At 39.2% G+C, this 21,410-nt stretch overlaps 2 protein-coding genes across 2 annotated transcripts; one reads left to right on the plus strand and one right to left on the minus strand.

Annotated features, from left to right (window-relative positions):
* Window positions 1–10,092: 10,092 nt before the first annotated feature.
* Window positions 10,093–15,637, plus strand: LOC128012063 (retinoic acid-induced protein 2-like). Its single transcript, XM_052594987.1, has one exon. It carries the CDS (start codon window positions 10,141–10,143, stop codon window positions 11,851–11,853), a length of 1,713 nt encoding a protein of 570 aa, XP_052450947.1. The 5' UTR covers window positions 10,093–10,140; the 3' UTR covers window positions 11,854–15,637.
* LOC128012064 (sex comb on midleg-like protein 4) lies at window positions 15,526–21,183 on the minus strand. Its single transcript, XM_052594988.1, has 4 exons — window positions 21,059–21,183; window positions 20,647–20,856; window positions 19,629–19,783; window positions 15,526–18,192 (listed from the first exon to the last, which is right to left on the minus strand). Exons 1-4 carry the CDS (start codon window positions 21,174–21,176, stop codon window positions 18,067–18,069), a joined length of 609 nt encoding a protein of 202 aa, XP_052450948.1. The 5' UTR covers window positions 21,177–21,183; the 3' UTR covers window positions 15,526–18,066.
* Between the last annotated feature and the right edge of the window lie 227 nt (window positions 21,184–21,410).

Here is a 21,410-nt window from a genome sequence, read left to right on the forward strand (position 1 = left end):
TCTGCAGCAACTGCATAGCAATACCTGTGCTGCTTTCTAGAAAACCAGCTACAAAACCACCAAAAACACTGCAGTCAAATAGCAACATGGTTAAATCACTCATAGTATCCATAGAGTAAAGCCTTAGAAAATCACCTAGGTGATGTTACTAACCACTTAGCAGCCAGATAGCAATGCCTTACAACAGCCCGCAACCACTACAGCAGCCTAGCAATCACACAGCAACATGCTGGAAACCACTTAGAACACCCTAGCAACCACATACCAATGCCCCTAGTAACCACTCAAAACATATGTGCAGTTACATAGTAACATGGTAAAAACACTCAACATCTTAGTATCCACAAAGGAAATGAAACACATTTTAAAACACTTGGAACACCTTAGCAACCCAGTATAGCATAGCAATACTCTTGAGAACGGGACACACTGCGGTTACTCAGCAGAACACAACGACGCTCCTTAAACACTCGGAACGCCGCAGTTACTCAGCAGAACACAACGACGCTCCTTAAACACTCGGAACACCGCAGTTACTCGGCAGAACACAGCGAAGCTCCTTAAACACTTGGAACACCGCAGTTACACGGCAGAACACAGCGATGCGCCTTAAACACTCGGCAGAACACGGCGATGCGCCTTAAACACTCGGAACGCCGCAGTTACACGGCAGAACACAGCGATGCGCCTTAAACACCCGGAACGCCGCAGTTACACGGCAGAACACAGCGATGCGCCTTAAACACCCGGAACGCCGCAGTTACTCGGCAGAACACAGCGACGCGCCTTAAACACCCGGAACGCCGCAGTTACTCGGCAGAACACAGCGACGCGCCTTAAACACCCGGAACGCCGCAGTTACTCGGCAGAACACAGCGACGCGCCTTAAACACCCGGAACGCCGCAGTTACTCGGCAGAACACAGCGACGCGCCTTAAACACCCGGAACGCCTCAGTTACTCGGCAGAACACAGCGACCCGCCTTAAACACCCGGAACGCCGCAGTTACTCGGCAGAACACAGCGACGCGCCATAAACACCCGGAACACCGCAGTTACTCGGCAGAACACAGCGAAGCTCCTTAAACACTCGGAACACCGCAGTTACTCGGCAGAACACAGCGAAGCTCCTTAAACACTCGGAACACCGCAGTTACTAGGCAGAACACAGCGAAGCTCCTTAAACACTCGGAACACCGCAGTTACTCGGCAGAACACAGCGAAGCTCCTTAAACACTCGGAACACCGCAGTTACTCGGCAGAACACAGCGAAGCTCCTTAAACACTCGGAACACCGCAGTTACTCGGCAGAACACAGCGAAGCTCCTTAAACACTCGGAACACCGCAGTTACTAGGCAGAACACAGCGATGTGCCTTAAACACTCGGCAGAACACAGCGAAGCTCCTTAAACACTCGGAACGCCGCAGTTACTCGGCAGAACACAGCGACGCGCCTTAAACACTCGGAACGCCGCAGTTACACGGCAGAACACAGCGACGCGCCTTAAACACCCGGAACGCCGCAGTTACTCGGGAGAACACAGCGATGCGCCTTAAACACCCGGAACGCCGCAGTTACTCGGCAGAACACAGCGACGCGCCTTAAACACCCGGAACGCCGCAGTTACTCGGCAGAACACAGCGACGCGCCTTAAACACCCGGAACGCCGCAGTTACATGGCAGAACACAGCGACGCGCCTTAAACACCCGGAACGCCGCAGTTACTCGGCAGAACACAGCGACGCTCCTTAAACTCCCGTAACGCTTCAGTTACTTGGCAGAGCACAGCGACTCGCCTTAAACACTCGGAACACCGCAGTTACTCGGCAGAACACAGCGACGCGCCTTAAACACCCGGAACGCCGCAGTTACTCGGCAGAACACAGCGACGCGCCTTAAACACCCGGAACGCCTCAGTTACTCGGCAGAACACAGCGACCCGCCTTAAACACCCGGAACGCCACAGTTACTCGGCAGAACACAGCGACGTGCCTTAAACACCCGGAACGCCGCAGTTACTCGGCAGAACACAGCGACGCGGCTTAAACACCCGGAACGCCACAGTTACTCGGCAGAACACAGCGACGTGCCTTAAACACCCGGAACGCCGCAGTTACTCGGCAGAACACAGCGACGCGGCTTAAACACCCGGAACACCACAGTTACTCGGGAGAACACAGCGATACACTTTAGCAACTGAAAAGAACATAGAAATCCACATGAAACACTCAGAACACCTTAGCAACCCAGGATAACATAGCAACACACTTAAAACACTCGGAACACCGTAGAAACCCAGAAGAACATAGCAACAGCATAGAGACGCACTTAAAACACTCTGAACACCTTAGCAACACAGAACAACACAGCAACACATTTAAAACACTTGGAACACCTTAGCAACTAAGCAGAACATAGCAATGCAATTAAAACACTCGGAACTACTTCGAAACCCAGAAGAACATAGCAACCCATGAAACACCTTAACAAATCAGAAGAACATAGAAACTGCGTAGTAACGGTCTGCCGCCCACAACACCACAGAACTTGTGTTTAGAAGTGATTCTGTTGTCTTCTGGAGTTTAATGGTGTTTAGCGATGGGGATCCTCAAACATCTTTGTTGTTGCCATAATCATTTCTTATCAGTGTGTGTGTGTGTGTGTGTGTGTGTGTGTGTTTTGACAACACATCTCCAGTGAGCTCAGCCTTCAGATCAGAGAACCATCATCTCTAAGACTGCTGGCTTGTGTGTGTGTGGATAGACAGTCTTTGTATACTCCACCCCCTGTCGTCTCTGCAATCTTGCTCCCGCGTCTGGCTGTCTCGGGCCGTGCTGGGCCGTCCTGTGTGGATGCACAAATGCACCATTCATAGCCTGATAAGATCCATGCGTGCAGCTGTGCTCTGGGCCTAGCGCTGACCCTGAAGTGGGCACAACCAGCAGGCACTGTAGGTCCAGTAATCACCTGAGAACCATTACAGCGTCTGCTTCTAGATAGAAAAAATAGACTACATTGGAGACTGTTTTGACCATTTGTTTTAAAACCCAAAATGATCTTCCCTGCTGCCTACATAGATGATGTATAGTTTGCTAAGTTAAAAAAATTAACCAATCAACAAAGCACGGCACATTTGTGAAATTGGCACTAGAACATCAGCACAAAATTGCACACAGTAATAATAATAATGAAAGGTTCAGGTATAATTACAATGCATAATACTTACATAAGTTACAATATGTATTTAGATATTTTAATACGACTCAATTATTATTCACTGTATGTATTTTTTATGTAATTTTAGATTCTCTATAATTGACTTAATTTCCAAAAGCAAAATCTTTCAAAATATACCAACAGCCTTATCCAGGATGGTCATGGATTTCATCACAGATTAGTCTGATTTTAAAATCAGTTTGATATTTTAAGTCAATGTAAATATGTAATTATATAATGCACATGTATTTCCATATAATATTACTTTTTGCCCTGGCAAACACCCACAACAGTAGAAAATCTCAAAAACAGAAAAACTAAATTCTACTTTTATATCCACTTGGTCTATTAGTATAAAGTAGAAAAACACGGAATATGTTCCACTTGTACGTAATGTCAGTACAGAGGAGAAAAACAGCATAACATGATGCAGAAAAGCTTTGTTGCTGTAATGCACACTCAGAATAGCTGACCCGGGGTCAGGTCCTTCTGTAAACACCATTTAATTCAATTCTGTGTTTGTGAGTGTGCTTTAAAGCACTACAGTTTCCACGTTGCGTAGCTGTTTTCGGTCTCCCGCTGTACCAAATGTCTGCTTCGCACCCTGTTTGCACCTTCAACTGTTGCAGATTTTAAAAAGCATTTTAAATCAGACCCATCCATGACTCTGAATCCTAAATACAGCTGTCTACACGGATTCTACACCTCTTCCATTGGCTTTAAATGAGAGGAGACTTTGTACAGAGATGACTGTCAGTAGACATTAGAGAGCGTGCACTGCAAACACACACTGCTCTTATTAGACCGTCTTCTGTGTGTGTGTTTGAGGGTGTTGGATGTACCACATGTGCTGTAGGTCTGCAATATAAGAGCTACCCTAGAGGCAATTCTGCCTGCATTCTTCTTCTTCCCAGGCTGATTTCAGCTTTCCTAAATGCTTCCCAACCCATAAATCCCTTAGAAGTCTCTGTCCTCAGGCATGCGACGGCGGACCACGTTGCACATGGATGCTATTTTATTACAGGAAGACACCACTGAAGACCCTGTGTAGATCTTTGTATCAGCGTATGTATCCAGTAGAGAAAGGGTTTGGCCTTCAAAGGGTTAATCTAAATGCTTAGACAAGCATTAATAGAGTAAGATAGTGTTGCCTGATTTTTCAGCTGGAAGATCTATCCCATAATTTTTTTTTAAAGCAGTGATTTATAAGTTATGTGCTTTGATCCAAACCACACTGAAAAAAAAAATGGTTTAGGATCAGTTTTTAAATAATTGAATAAAAACCAAAAGATTAATATAAAGTGATTAATTTCAAGATGTTAATATATTTTACATTTATTGCAAAATATGTTCATTATCCATATAAGAGTTTTTTTTTAAGTAGACTTAAATTATGTCTCAATCATGTAATTTGCAGTGTTTAAAAAAGTATTTTGGAACAATTAGCTTGTTGCTGTTCTCTGATTGGTGGAGATTTTTTGCAGAATCATGGGTAATGTAGTCTTTCACATTCGTTTGACGCTATTTAAAATAATTCAAAGTAATACGGGCTTACTGCTTCAACAGAAGCATATAACATTGATTAACAACCTTGTAGTTCACAGTATTTTATATCTTTAAAGGTTTATCAGTTCACAAACTCGTCTAAGTTCGAACAGAACCCTTGGGGAACACATACAGTGCAAATCAATTGATTCAATGCAAGTCATATTAAATGCAAAACTATTTACTATACTAACCAAACTGAAGTCAAACGAATTTAAGTCTAGAACATAAATCAAGTATAAAAACGTCATTGGACCGGATTCATTTTGTTATGGGATGGCCATTAAGCTAGTGGAAACCTAACTTTATTACTATCAATACCAGATCGGCTTCACTGAGAAAGACACACGGGTTATACGTATGTCAGATCAGGGCGGAGGTGGATTGGAGAATCATTTCTGGGCTCCATCTCAGTGGTGAAGGGCAAAATGGCAGCTTTAGCACGCAACAGCGGAGATGGATTTATTAACCCTGCGGTTGGCATGACAACAGCGCCTGTGGATGGAATAGAAGATTGTTGCTAAATTGTTCCATCTGTTCCATTTTCCAGTTGTAGAATGGAGTCTGCCCCGCATGGGATATGTGCTCTATTATTTGATAGATGAACATAGATGAAGACAAATGATGAAGCCATGTCATCGTATCAAGCCAGTTAGTAACCCGTGCTCTAGAACTGGATGACAGCGACCAATGGATATGATTGTGCAGTCAAACAAACACAATCATAAATACAAAACTGCTTTCATCACTGAAGTTGTGATAATATATATTAATTGTCGGCAGAGCTGGGAAGTAACTGATTACATGTCATCTGGATTATGTATTCAGATTCCAAAAATGAAGTCCTTGTAATTAGAAGACATTACATTTTAATAACCAGATTACAGTTACTTTTTTTGGGATTACATGACTACATATTCACACAATGGCAGTAAATCATTCATAATTGGTAAAACACTGGTGATTTATGTCTGAGTAACACCATGTCATCATATCCGCTGAGCTTCAGTAATCGTTGATTCTGGAAGTCTGGGCAAAAGTATTTCTTAAACCTGAAAGACTCGTGTTTATTAATGTTTCTTCATATAATACATATCAATGTGGTACATATATGGTGAGTTTAGTAAAGTGATCTAGACGTAATCCACGTTACTAACTACAGTTTTCATTATGTAGTCTGTAATTAGTAACAGAGCTAACTCTGTTTGTCAGCAGCAAACCAAAGCACCGGTTACATTGCTCTTATGAAGTCATTTATTAAGGGGAAAAAAAGCTGTCCAAACATACCTGGCCCTACCTGAAAAATTAATTGCCCCCTCCTGTTAAATCATGGAAGAACTGTGATTAACCACATTATTTTAGAAAGATAAGTTAATTTCACTAGTCACACCCAGACTTGATTACTGCCAGACCTGTTGAATCAAGAAATCACTTAATCAGAACCTGTCTGACAAAGTGAAGCACGCTTAAAGAGCAAATTCAAAGCTAAAGGAATTCAAGAACAGATGAGAAACAAAATAGTTGAGATGTATCAGTCTGGAGAGCGTTATAAAGCCATCTCTGAGGCAAATCATCCAGCGAATCATGGTCAAGCCATTATACACAAATGGAGAAAACTTGTAACAGTGGTGTACCTCCCCAGGAGTGTCTGGTCTACCCAAATTATTTCAAGAGCACAACAACAACTCGTCCAGGAGGTCATAAAAGAACCCAGAATAACATCTAAAGAACTGCAGGCCTCACTCGCCTCAATTCAGATCAGTGTTCATGATTCAACAATAAGAAAGAGACTGGGCAAAAATGGCATCCTTGGGAGAGTTCTAGAGCAAAGGCCATAGAAGACCAAAAAGAACACAAAGCTTCATCTCACATTTGCCAAAAACATATTGATTATCCCAAAGACTTTTGGGCAAATATTCAGCTTCAGGACCAGGATGACTTTCCACAATTGATGGAGCCATGAATTCTGCTCTCTATCAGAAAATCCTGAAAGAGAATGTCCAGCCATCAATTTGTGACCCCAAGCTCAAGCACATTTGGGTTATGCAGCAGGAAAATGATCCCAAACACACCAGCAAGTCCACTTCTGAATGGCTCAAGAAAACCAAAATTACGGTTTTGGAGTGGACAAGTCAAGACCCAGACTTAAATCTGACTGAGATGCTGTGGCAGGACCTTAAACCATCCATTCATGCTCGAAAACCTTGCAATGTGGCTGAATTAAAACAATTCTGCAAAGAAGAGTGGGCCAAAATTTCTTCACAGCGATGTGAACGACTTATTGCTAAAATGCTTGATTGCAGTTGTTTCTGCTAAGGGTGGCACAACCAATTATCAGATTTAGGGGGCAATTACTTTTTTCATGTAGGACCGGGAAGATAGGACAGCTTTTTTCCTTTTAAGAAATGAAAAAATTATTTCAAAACTGCATTGTGTGTTTACTCAGGTTATCTTTGTGTTATATTAAAATTAGTTTGATCTGAATAAAATGCGACACATAAGGGGAAAAAAAAACGGAAGGGGGCAATATCTTTTTCACAGCACTGTGTGTGTGTATATATATATATATATATATATATATATATATATATATATAAAATGCATCATAACCAGGTTGTCTTTCAAATCAAGTGTAATGTTTTTTTTCCACCAGAAATTCTGCTTTTAAACATTATTTTTTTAATAAAAGCTAAAATAATGTGGGCTAATGCCATGTAAATGTGTGTATGATCAAGAAGCTCAAGATCTGTTTATAAGATCAAGATCAATTCCTCCAATGGAGAAAATGGGATTTTTCCGATTTTTTTTTAGTTTTATAATGGAATTTGTGTAACTGTACTGCTGTTGCTGTAATATTATTTTGCTTTACTGAAATAACTCTTTTAATGGGAGTTTTATACCAGCGAATGTCCAAGTAGGATGTTTGTTTTATTTCAGTATTGCTGAAGTCTAACCTCAAGCTCGTAGCAGATTTGTCCATGTTAGTGAGCATTTGATGCTTCCCGTCTAGACTGTGTTAATCATTACATTCCAGCTCTTACCGGCATCAAAGCTCAAAATTCACTTCATTTTGTCTGTATGAAACACTTCCAGTAAACAATATCATTGCAATCAGAAGTTTCACATCTGCTTCTGTCTTTATGTTTCTGCATATTTGTTGCCAGCCACATGCCTTTGCATTGACAGATAAAGTTAGTCATATTCTAAAATATTCTTACTAGGTATGTTATTTCCAGGAACCCTCCACCAAGAAGTTATATGTTAATGCATTAATGTGTATAAGGTCAAATTCTTTATTCAGAATAATTTGTCCTAGACATTTCTTGATTATCACCTTTTCATAGCATCACAACAACATAGTTTAGCTCTAATGACTGGGAAAAGGGAATCAGTCACATGAGAATTTGTTTCTACATTTTATTGTTGCATATCCTTTAAGATGCAGCAACAGCAGATGGTGTGTTTTTAGCTCTGATTTAGTGTTGAGATCTAACCGATCTCACCTGCTGCTGTGAACACACACGCTCATGCTTCTGTAATGCTGTTTGCATTAACTGTCTCACACTGCAGGAATCCGTCAGCCCACACAAAGCCCATCTGGAATGCAGTATCTCAGAAACAAATCATACAGAGGGTTTGGCGACCCACCTTGTTGGCTTTCCAATGCTAGATTGTAATTTATCGACTTTTATCCCCGCTCAGGATTTATTTCCACGTTTTTGGCTGTTCCTCTCATAGATTGTAATTGGGTAGCATTTGAAGCATGTGTTTGTTTTCCAAAGACTTCAACAAACGTGTTGTTTCGAGCCAAGTTACATCACTCAGCGTCTTTGGCATAGAGAATGCAGAGACTAAGACTAATTTTAAATTAAAGACATGTTTGTCCAAAGACTGATGGGGGAAAATGCACCTCACACATGTGATGTTACTCAATACAGGGCTGGAGCAAGGACACTAAAGGTGATAAAGCAGAAGAGCAGAGAGTTAATTATGCATGTAAATAAGCTTCACAATATAATTTGAGACCAAACAAAACTAAGCTGCAAGGCAGTTTAAAAGTCACATGTGACTACTTGGAGAAGTCTGATCTTGGAACAGTGTTTATAAACCGCAGCACTCATCAATTAAGGGTTGATTTAGGGTCGGTGAGAAACACTGTCACTGATTAATCAGAGAGGAGCAGATATGTCAATGCCGTCACTTCCTTATCTGACTTTTTCCACTGTTCTCCCTTCAGTACGGGAATGGGAATTCAGTGCTTTAGAAGTGGTTCTGAAATTCACCCTAAATCAGTCCTAAATCAGTTGGCAGCTTTCTTTTGTTTTGCCCCATGCCTGAAAAAACCCAGATAAGGTAGTTCTCACTGTGCTAGCATGAGCCTGCCCTCCAACCCTGTGTCAGCATTACATTTAGTTTTTAGTATGATTTACTGCAAAGAAAATTTATACTTTTCTGCTGTTATGCTTTTGGAAATTTTGCTGATAAAATTGATGATAGTGTTTTTAATAGTAAAAACAGAAATGCAAAAGTCGGTTTTAGTATTGTTTGTGGTTGGTGCACGTGTTCGGGTAATCCTTTCAGCAAAAAACGTTGCAATGTTTAATGGGTACTTAACGCAGACTGAAACTTTGCTACTTAGAAAGCTGTTTCTGTGAAAGATTGCACCCATTCCTGCATCCCCTGATCTTTTTTTCCACTCACGTTTTTGGCTTTTCTCATCTTGCCTGTCTTTTTATTTCATCCCATTTCTCTTTTCTTCAAGGTACTCTCTTTTTCCTCCTTTCTGTCTCCCTGGCGTTCTTTCACTCTCTGTGTTTTTGCCAGAGGGAGGTTCACTTCATAGTCTTGGCAGCATTTTGTGTAATAAACTCCACACTAACGCTGGCTCATAAACAAATAAACCCAGGCACTCTGCAATGTAATTTCATAGAATCCTCCCCCGTGCTCTCTTTGCTCCCCTCCCAAGACAGCAAAGCAGTCTGTCTGTGCGAAACGCTCCCAGTCTTTGTAAACTCTCTTCTGGTGTCTCCCATAACTCTGTGTTTGTGTCTGCGATTCCACTCTCGTCATGACGTCATTCTGAAAGCTTACAGCTCTTGGTGGACGAAAACAGATGGTTGAACTTTTAGCTGGAAAGGAAACAATGCCTCTTTGGTCCCTTGTTAGCTTTGGGTATTAAGTTATAGAGGACAGGTAAGGTTTTAACAGATTATGAAAGTTTACCAACAATTCCTATGTTGAGTTTTGTGGTTTAAATCGACACCGTTGTTGCCAACTACTAATCCTCTTCTCCCATTTGATTCTAGGGTTTGTGCTGAAGAAAGCCATGAGATCTTCTACTTGCAGCACCTGAAAGAGATTTACATAATCAAGGCACGATGGAAGAGCCGTACAAAGATCCTGTAGCCGTAGACATGGCAAACCCTCAGGAAGAGGTCTGCAATGGTGGATCCGCCGCCACTGATGCAGTTGGGAAACTAGAGGGGGAGACCACTCCAATTATTTCACCAGAGACATGGAGTGTCAGCACACCAAGCATAACAAAGCGATCCATGTCCCCAATGCTAACGATACAAGCCACTCCAGTGGTGACTCCGGCTGCTGAGTCTCCCAACGGTGTTGCCCTGAAGGTTGCTACAACTGTGCTCCAGCCAATCTGCTTGGGGGAGAGTCCAGTGGTATTGCCAATCCTTGCTGGACCAGCTGGACCTCAAGTCGGACAATCAGGGGCCACTTCGTACCTGATGACTAGTCAGGGTCCTGTGTCCCTACCTCTGGTCTTGGAACAACAAGTCCTCCAACATTTGAATCATCAATTGCTTCAACAAACGGCAACTTGTCCTGCCCTGCCACTGCAGAACAGCATCCTGTGCCAAAACCCATCTCTTGCTCTCGGAGCACCTCCAGTCCTAGACCAGAAAGGCACAAGTCCAGTGTTGGATACTAGTCTACTGACTCTTCTTCAGAACCCTAACTTTGCAGCCATCTTGCAGGACCTCTTCCCTGGCCAGGGCAACTCTCCTCCTACTTTCCACCCAGCGTCTTCCCCGCAAATTGACCTTGGCTCTGCGTTCCTTCCTCCTCCACCTCTCTCGCAGCCCTACAGCTCTCCATTAGCCCCTCTGGTGCCTCCAGCCACCTTGCTCGTCCCCTATCCTGTTGTAATCCCACTTCCAGTGCCTCTTCCAATCCCAATGCCAATCCCAGTCCCGGTCTCCGCTTGCAAGGACTCCAAGGCAGAGGTAGATGTCCCTAAACCGGCTTGTACTTATAGCAAAAGCACCCAAACTTCACCTAGTGACATCTCCCCTCATTTTTCATTTACCAGCAAGGAAATGGCAGTAGTCCAACAGTCTCTTCACTCTTGCTCGTCCCCTGTAGTGACAGACGGAGAAGTGCTAGATTTATCCATAAGGACACCTCAACCTTCAATGTATATTGATGTGCCACAAGGGATCCAGCCGTTTCAGCAAGACAATGTCCTTGATTTGTCTATACCTAGTAAAAGAAAGACATGCATCCAGACTTGTAGCACATATGGTCCGTTGGCCCCGGAGCGGGAGAGGGTGTGCCACCTGGGGGACGATGTTAGCAGAGGGGCTTTGGCTCTTGGGGTTCTCCGGCCAGTAGACTGCACGCCGAAGCTAGACACCAAGCTGCTAAGTGGTTTAGCATCTCTAGAGTTCAGCAGACAGCACAAGTGGGTGGTAGATAGCGGTCACAGTCGGACAGTGGCAGGGGCGGTACATGACTCTGCGCTCACCGGAAGTGGAAATATCGAGATCGTCAGCACATCGCAGACAGCCAAAGTCATTGTGTCGGTCAAAGACGCCATGCCCGCCATCTTCTGCAGCAAGCTAAAAGGATTATCAGGCGTTTCTACAAAGAACTTTTCCATCAAACGTGATGCCAGTCAAGGGGGCTTTGCCGCACTTCCCAGGGTCCCAGGGGATCAGCGAGGAGAATCCAGTGACCCACTCAAAAAGATCTCTAAAAACAGAGGAATCAAACTGAAGAAAGTAAGCTCCCAGGAGATTCATATCCTGCCCATAAAGAAGCAGCGACTGGCTGCATTTCTGCCCAGAAAATAACACATGCTCTCTTGCTTTCAGAGTGAGAAGGGAAAACATGAGCAATGAAATGGCGACTGAGGTGTAGCTAGGTAAATAACTACTTTGAAAAAAGCCGGTCTGAGAAATTAAGCCTGGGTATGATGATGATAAATGCATTCCTGGCAGAAATAAAGCCTAAAGCTTGTTCTCCAAGCTGTTCAAATGATTTAGACTGATGCTGGCCGCTTCTGGTCTTACGGTTGGCATTTGATCCATTCATTATAAAGCAATCAGACGAAGTCGACAGGAAAATGCTCCAAGTATAAAAGAACCAATCTGAACTGCCTAAACTGCACTACTACTGAGATTGTTTTAGCATTAACGCCAGACTCGACTCCCTTCCTATGCATTTTGATTTCGGTCACACATCCTCATGAATGATTCATCACGCGTGATCTGCATTGTCATTAATATGCATGAAATCTGATTTGAAACCTGGCCAGCTGTCAGTGAGAAACGCGACGTGTAGCACTGACAAATTCTCGTCTGGCTAATATGCTGAATTCTTGCCCTCCTCTCGCTGTTTACACTTGGAGTGCAAGACGTTTCCCATTTTTGGTCCTAATGAACTGTAGAAGGGAACCGTGAACTTTTGCTTCCCTAATCACTGTATTAATCAGTGGGGCACTGGAGCGGAGCATCCTCTTTGAAGAACACGAGGGGTAAGCAGTTAGCATAGCAGCCTGATAATGACTTGGCAAAGCCCAGATCTCGGTTTCATTAAATCTGATGATTGGAGGAAATGGTTGTCAGTAGCAACAAAGCGTAGTTTTCATCAGCATCCCTTTGGGGGGTAAAAAGCCTCCCTTCCCCCCGCCCCAAACCAAATTAAAACTAAATAATCATTGGGGGTTTGTCCCTAACGACAGCAAATCTGAGTGAAATGGCTTATTAATGCTGTTTTTATGACCGTGCGTTCAACTCAAAGTAATTTTTTTAGGTTATAGCCAGCCAGCTGTGTGAACACACAAGTAGAGTTTCACTTGCAACAGTGTACAGATTTTAATGATCCTAATATACCTTCAGTGTTTTAGATGGCTAATTTACCGACAATGGATGTGAAGAGTACAAATTTATACATCTATCCCTCAGCAAGCATTAAGATCAGTTCTTTCTCGGGTAAGCCTGGTTTTCTTTATACATGTTACTTGTCACGTTGTGCAAAATTCATCGGTGTACGATAATCCTTGTTTTTTTTTTATCTTTGATGAAAATGAAGAACTTGGGTGATGTCAGCAAAGTTGCACAAGCAATTGGCTAATATTAAGGCTATTTAGTCAATGTTAAAGCTACTGTTGCTAAAAGATAATGCAGAATATTTAATGCCAAGTAACATTACAGGATAAAAGGTCATGGCAATAATGATAGAATTAGAAGTGTTACCATTTGAATATGTGGAGATGCTCGAGGGTGAACTTGACCTTCAGTCCCAGTCAAAACCCCTCTTCAAAAGTGTGTGATAGTGATTGTTACAACCCATTGCAAACGCCCCTTTAGGTCTAGCCTAATTCCCCTGCTTTTCATGATTTTCAAATACATTTCTCATGGATAAAATGAAGTGCCACTCTTTTTAAAAAAATTTTTTACTTTAAAGCATTCAAAAATAATTTGATTGTGGATTATGAATGCTGCTTTATGGCACAGAATCAGTGTTTTTGTTGCTTTCATGTGGCTGGTGGTTAGATTGATAGCATGAGGGCGTGTATTGAACCACAGGTTTCCACCCTCTCATTAACCTCTTGATCATCTCAGTTTAGTAATCATCTTATTAAAACTGTGCTACAGCTGACAGACTCCACATCACAAACTCAACACTGAATCAGACAAATTAGCCCCATAAGTGCATACAGTATATAAAACCCATTTTATTTAAGATAAAAATTGTGATTTTTCATGACTACTAAACACATTTCTCTCTCATTATTCTGTGTCTAGATGGTTATATATATAAGTGCCACTTGATTTACTGAGTTCACTCCTGTTGTTCAAATGGATATTTTGTATAAAGTTCACAAAATGGTCAAGAACATGCCAACAAGTCATATTGCATCCAAAAAAGAAAAGATCTAAACGAAATTAGATTTTGCTTTAAGTAGATTAATAGAAACTCTTTTCTAAACCTATTTTGGAGGACCTTTTTTGGCTTTTTTTCATTACGATAGTTATCATAAAACCATTTTCCATCATAATAAGAAATTATATGTATGTGTATATATATATTACATTTCTCAATATCAGTTACTGTGTTTAGTTGATCACAAAATGACTAATATATATATTTTTTTTAATTTAAAGCAGCATTAAAGTTAAAATACTGCCAAAATGTATAAATCCTTTACAATTTTAATTGATCCTTTTTTGTGCATTTATAATTACAAGAATTTGGATGGAAAATGGTGTTTATGATAAATTATATGCATGCAAAAAAATTCAGATCGGACTGAATTATATTCATTTTCTTAAAATTAATAATAATAAATAAAATTCTTAAATAAATATAATTTATTTTAGATCTTTTAATATTTGGGTGCATGTTCTTGGCCATTTTTGTGACTTTACCCAAAATATCCTTTATAACAACAGGAGTAAACTCAGTAAATACGATGTGATTCTATTTAAGGTGTTGTATTTCATACTTCATGCAAGTTCACCCCATCTGTAAGATCCTCTCCACAGTCAAACCAACACGAGTCTCATTTGGTCACACGTGAAGATTCTGTGTAAAATAATTTATTGTTTTTACTAAGTCAGTACCAATATGATGCAGTGGCTCAGAAGAGACTTCATTCCACGTTCAGCAGAATCAAAATGAACTTCAAGACACCATCAGTGGTGTGCACAGAAAGATAGATAAAAGCAAGGCAGGATTTATTTGACATGTCAGTATGAAATGTGCCGTCTCGTGTTTGCGTGTTTGCTTATAGGAATTCTTTCAGAAGGAAAACCAGGAAGGCGTCTTTTATAGTTCACATTGAGCCAGGAAAGGTTTTCATGTAGAACTTTCCCAAACGATCAGCTTGACAGATTTCTTCCATTTTCAGAGTTGATTCAAGTATTGGGTTTTAGAGTTCACACCAAATACATCTGATGAACTGCTGTGCAAATTTACTTGTTTTCTTTTTCTTTTTCTTTTTTAATGTCAGCACTAAAGTGTGTTAGTCCTTAGTTTTTGTCTAGTTTTCCTGTACAAATATCTAAACCTTCTTAAATCAAGATTTAATGACTTTGTTTAAAACAAGTTATCTGCCAATGGAGCAAGAGAAATAAACGTGTTCTTTTAAATAGGCTTATTTTTCTTAACTCTTTGGTTTTTGGTATAAGCAAAGTCTCACTAAATTTGGATAACTTTTTCAAAACACAAATTCAATGCATCTTATGTAAGAATGTAAGACTTCGTCAAAATTTCGCAGTTGTAAATCATTTTCCAGCATGTGATATTAGCATGCAGTATATTCTCACTTTTCTCAGATTTTCACAATAAACAGTTAGCATGAACACCTAGTTTAATGAATAAACAATAACCGTTTCTATGATATGAATTAATTTGTGTTGAGACGACCCTGAAATTTTAAGTATTTAAGTATGAGTTTTTTTTAACATCAAGAGCTTTTGTGAACCACTGAATGGGTAAAAGAATGAAACCGAGTCTGGTGATGTTTTAAATTATTTATTTATTATTTGTATCGTTGAAAATGTGTACGTGACGAATTGCATTAGCTTTAAAAAGTTCATGATTAAAAACGTCTCTGGTATCAAGATCCAAGCACGTGTGGGTGTTTTTTTTCATAACAGGTGTTGATATTCAATCATCGATGAATCTATATGGCACAACATTACGAATACATGTGATTTTTTTGTTTTGTTTATTATTTTTTTTACAAAAAGGAGTCTAAACGATCACATTCACGTCTAACTTGAAATGCTACGCTACAAAAGATGGGGAAAAAACCTGAGAAGTCTCAAAGTAAAGCAAGGCAATTTGAACATAGCTATTTAAAATGGACGTATCCTCCCGTTAAAAAGCGCTGGAAGGCAGTACAAGGTATATTAAACAACGAATCCGAGATAAACAGCCCCTCGTGACCTAACGTAACGTATTCCCACCTCCATACACAACGTGTTTAGCTTAAAATATTTCTTCTCTACAAAATTGTACATTCCTGTTGCTGAGTTTTATGGTTAAACCCATACATAATACGCCACTGACGTCTGATCTATCAATGAAAATGATCAAATATCAACAGAAACTTCGAGATAAAGCCGGAGTTACTCACGTCACATTCCTACTACTTTAGTGATATTTCTAATGAACCGTCTACAGCGACGCTTCGTTGAAATGAACCAGTTTTGACGACTTTCCCATTCTCTCGTTCATTTCCTCATCGAATGCTGCGTTTCGGTCTCTTGAATACTGTTCAGTGACTTCGTAACACAAGTCAATTCAAACATTCCCCAGATAAGAGCTCGACGAGTTTCTGTAACAAACCCGAGGCCGACTCAAACAGCGTTATCTCGAAAGCATTATCTCCTCAAAACAACGCTCTGGGACATACACACTCCAGACTAAACTCCGAGTCGAAAGAGAAAATACATAGCGATATAGGAAAAACACAGTGTACTGAAAACTAGAGTAGATACACGACATGATAAAACTTTTGATATTGAGGTTTTTTAAAAGCAGAAGCGCGTTTCTCTCACAGTATTTCATGACTAAAAAGGCCTACATGTAAGATTTATGTATTTAAATTGCATGTAAAAGATTAGATTTCACAGTTTTAACATTAATAAACAATGTGATGCATATGTGTCAGTCATACAGTACATAAATAAAATGGGTCAGATTGATTTAATAGCACTAATTAATAACTAATGTGACCCTGGAGCACAGTCTTAAGTCGCTGGGGTATATTTATAGCAATAGTCAAAAAAACATTGTATGGGTCAAAATCATAGATTTTTCTTTTATACCAAAAATCATTAGTGTATTAAGTAAAGATCATGTTCCATGAAGATATTTTGTATATTTCCTACTGTAAATATATCAAAACTTAATTTTTGATTGGTAATATGCATTGCTAAGAACTTCTTTTGACAACTTTAAAGATGATTTTCTCAATATTTAGATTTTTTTGCACCCTCAAATTCCAGAAAAAAAATGGAAAAATGTATTTTGTGCTCCAGGGTCACATATATATGTATATAATTTTGATCTCATACATTTTAACTAATCAAGTATTGCTTGTTCCACTCGTCACATTTAACTTTGTTTATACTTTTAAACTGAATAAATGTAACTGTTTTCACAATTATCAGTTTACGCTGATTCTAAGCGGTTTGAATAAATGGATTTTGAAAATATTCAAATATTCAAATATAACCATGGCATGATTTTGACGGCAAAAATCTGTCCCGTTTTTTTAATTCATGCATGACTTGACAAATATAAATTGCATTAAGTTTATTATTATATTAAAATTAAAACTGTGTAATCCAGAACGATGGAAATTCGATGTACAATTCAAAAACATAAATGTCATTTTTAGGCCTACATTTTTTTTTATCGTTCTGATGCGATTTACTTAAATCTATTTGTTCCAAACTATGCTATTAATATTATTTTGACGTAATCTTCCATACATTAAAGTAATTTTTTACCTCTGAACACACTTAAATCTCCAACCAAACGAAAAGAAACAAAACGTTTAAAGCATCTGTCTGGTCAAAAATGATTCCGCCCATGTAGCAGAACTGCATGAAAACGAGCAGCGTGAACATTCTACAAAACGTCTCTTTTTGTGTTCGACGGAAAAAAACAAAGTAGCACGGGTTTGGACTGTAAATAATGACGACTGGCCGAACTTTTCCTTTAGGGTTACGAAACATGACGTGTTTTGTTGGAACTAAAATACACAAATGAAACGTTTTCATGTGGCTGTAAGTGATTCCAGAAACAGCTGTATGACGTCACAGGGAGGTAGAGCGATAAATAGCCAACGCCAGACTCAAACACCAGCACTATCGGTGAGCTGATCGGCCCGTGAAGCGTCTGAGTCTTTGGGGAGACGAGATGGCATCCCCAACGCACCGGTCGTTCCCAGAGAACGGCACTAATGTTCAGTTCCTCACAGTGTGCTCTGGCTGCAGGTGTGTGTGTTAATGTTTCCCATCAGTGTGTTCTGTCCGTGTGCTGCTTCACTGCTTGCTCTGCTTGAGTCTCTCGATGTGGTGGCAGAGTTTGAGCGCCGGTCCCAGCTTCAGACCCATGTACTTCATCACCATGTCGCTCCTCAGTAACATCAGAGCTTTCCCGTCGATCTCCTGCAGACGGAGTTTAAACACAGTTAACTCTTTCCACGCCGAACACGGAATTTTCAGTTATTCATGAGACGGGTGCTGCGTCCCAATTCACATACTATCTAAAAATACTATTCACATACATACTAAAAGAAAAAATACGTTTCTGGGGTATATTAGTAGCTATAGACAATAATACATTGTATAAATAAAAATGATAAATTTGGGATAATATCCAAAAATAATTAGGATAATGATATTTAGTACATTTCCTACAGTAAATACATAAAAACATAATTCTTGATTAGTAATATGCATTGCTAAGAATTCATTTGGAAAACTTTAAAGATTATTTTTTTTCAAAATTTTGATTTTTTTCAAAATTCCAGATTCCAGATTTTCAAATAGTTGCATCTCAGACAAATATTGTCCTCCTAATAAACCAGACATCAATGGAGAGATGATTTATTCATCTTTCAGATGATGCATACATCTCATTCTCAAAAGAATTGACCCTTATGATTGGTTTTGTGCTCCAGGGTCACAAATAGTGTTAAAAAATAGAATTAGTATGTCCCAAATTATAGTATGTTAAAAAAAGATTATGAATTTTTTGATTCATTTGAATGATTACTTTTAGACTCTGCTTGTTATTTTACTGTGCTGCAACCTACTTAATGCAAATACAGAACCAGTCAGCAGTAAATATAAAATAAAAAAAAACATGTGTTTTTTATTTAGTTATAATTTTATAGTAAATAAACTTTATAATTTGAATATTAAATACTTATTTAAATAAATGTATGTTTTAAATACCTTTTAGTTCACATTATTTAAAAAATAAATATTAAATATATGCTAAGTAAATTAGTTCATAGTAAATAAAGTGTTTATTTGTATTATTATACATTTATTAATAAAACACCTACCAGATTATATAATTTAAACATCAAAAAATATGAGCAGTATTTAAATGATATCGATGACGAAAAACATTAAGAGAATGCATCAGAAATATTAAAATGTATTTAATATAATAAACATCATTTAATGAATATCCATAATTAATATTAATTATTTATTGATAATATAATTTTTTTATTAATAAATAATATTTTAAAGATTTTTGAGAAAATCTGTATTGAATTACATTTCAGTAATTTAATTTACTCAAAAATAAACTGCATCAATTAAAATATTTGCTAAAACGAGTTAGGCTCCCCACACATAATGCAATCGAGAGAATATTTTAGAAGAGCGGGTTTGATTAATGCTCACTTTTCTGTGTTTGTATGCGTTTGTGCTTTGGCAGATGTGATTTGCATTGCATTTAAGTTTTTTTTTAAATGCATTACTTGATGCATTCCCTGAGAACTGAACCCATAACCTAGATGTGAGATTGCACACTATTTCAACACTAGCACTAAAGAAAGGAGTTAACTGGTGTGAAGGCCACTGACGTGTTTTCTGAAGAGCTCTGCGTGTGGAGCCAGCGCTGTTGGGTCTGCGTCCCGCACAAACTGCATCACTTCCTCTATGGACCAGGAAGACGGGCTCCTGCCGGGGATTCTGGGAAGGTCGGCCGGTGTCTCAGGACCCGTGGTGGAGCTGGCGGCTGAGAGAGAGAGAGATGCTAACGTGATTATGTAATGTGTTTTCTTCTTTGATGCTTCTGTCAGGTTTTCTGAGACGTTTCTGAAACGTTACAGAGATGTGAAGAAGGTCTTAAAGGTGACGTAACATGAAAAAAACAAGATGTGCTCTTCTGAAATAGAATATATATTTTAATATGGTTATTTCTGTCAACATTTTGATACTAAAATGGTTCATATATTAAATAACCACGTGAAAAAATATCTATTTTTTATGATCCAGTGAATGAAATGCTTTACAAATGATTTATTTTACAACAATAGACATTCAAAACGGCATGCAAATAAATATAAATAGTAAGAAAAAGAAAGAAAAAAAGTTTACCAGTATTTACCAGGAATTTAAGACAAAAACATAAAGCATTAGCATGCACATAAATATATACTAATGCATGTAATACTTAAATAACATATTGATTTTAAGAGATTTAAAGTCAATATTTCAATAATTTAACCACTTGCATGACATATTTAATCTTTTTCTGTATTTTTTATTGTTTCATAATTATTTTTTTATTTTAATTTATTTATAGAAAAAATTAAATATTTTTTATTATTTTATTTTTAATTTACAATGAAAAAAGCTAAACATTTACAACATTTTAACTAATAAAACAATTCTGACTCTCGGTTCTAATGACAGCTGATTTGTGATTTAACTGAAACTAAAACCCATAAAAAGCTTTTTTGAAATTTTATTTCAGCTTTATTTCTCATTTTCATAGTTCATTTACTATACTGAAAATATACATTAATAAAAATACTGACATAAAAAAAAGGAAAGACTAATGCATATTCTGAGAGTGATCTGACAGTGACGTCTCACCCTCCACTCGTCTGTGTGTCTGTGTGACGGGGTTGGAGGCCTGTCTGCGTAGAGGCGGGCCGTTGCCGTGGTAATACGGGCTGCTGGGTGGTGATTGGTACTCTGAGGTGCTTCTCAAGGTCTGTGGGCGGGGCGTCATGGAATTAGAGGCGGAGTCCATGAAGCGCTGCTCCTTCAGTAATCCATTCTGCTCTGGAGGAAGAGTCTCCGCTACACACACACACACACACACATACACACACACTCTTCATAATTCAACAGAAATTCTGGTCCCTCTTTATATTCGGTGGTCTATGTAGTTGCTGTACCTTCTGACGGGTGTGTGTGTCTGTGTTTGCTGTACCTTCTGACGGGTGTGTGTGTGTGTGTGTCTGTGTGTGTGTGTGTGTCTGTGTGTCTGTGTTTGCTGTACCTTCTGATGGGTGTGTGTCTGTGTGCAGGAGCTTCGGGGAGAGAGGAGCGCAGTACGGCGGAGAGTCTCTGGAGATCCGCTTCACACCTCTGCTCAGAGACGGACCGTCTGACAACATCTCCTCTTTAACTACACAAAACATATCACATCAAAAATAACATCAGCATCAGTCATTTACTCCCAAATCTGTAAGACTGACAAAAGAGTTTAGACGATCGTCATCAGTGTTATTTTAGTATTATCTACACACCAGTTTATTATAGTATTATAATAGTACTGTATTAATATTTTTTTAGTTTGGCGTTGCTTTTGTCATTTTATTAGTTCTTAGTTTTATTTACAATATATACTA

The sequence above is a fragment of the Carassius gibelio genome, chromosome B23 (assembly GCF_023724105.1).
Source record: "Carassius gibelio isolate Cgi1373 ecotype wild population from Czech Republic chromosome B23, carGib1.2-hapl.c, whole genome shotgun sequence".
NCBI classification, from domain to species: Eukaryota; Metazoa; Chordata; class Actinopteri; order Cypriniformes; family Cyprinidae; genus Carassius; species Carassius gibelio.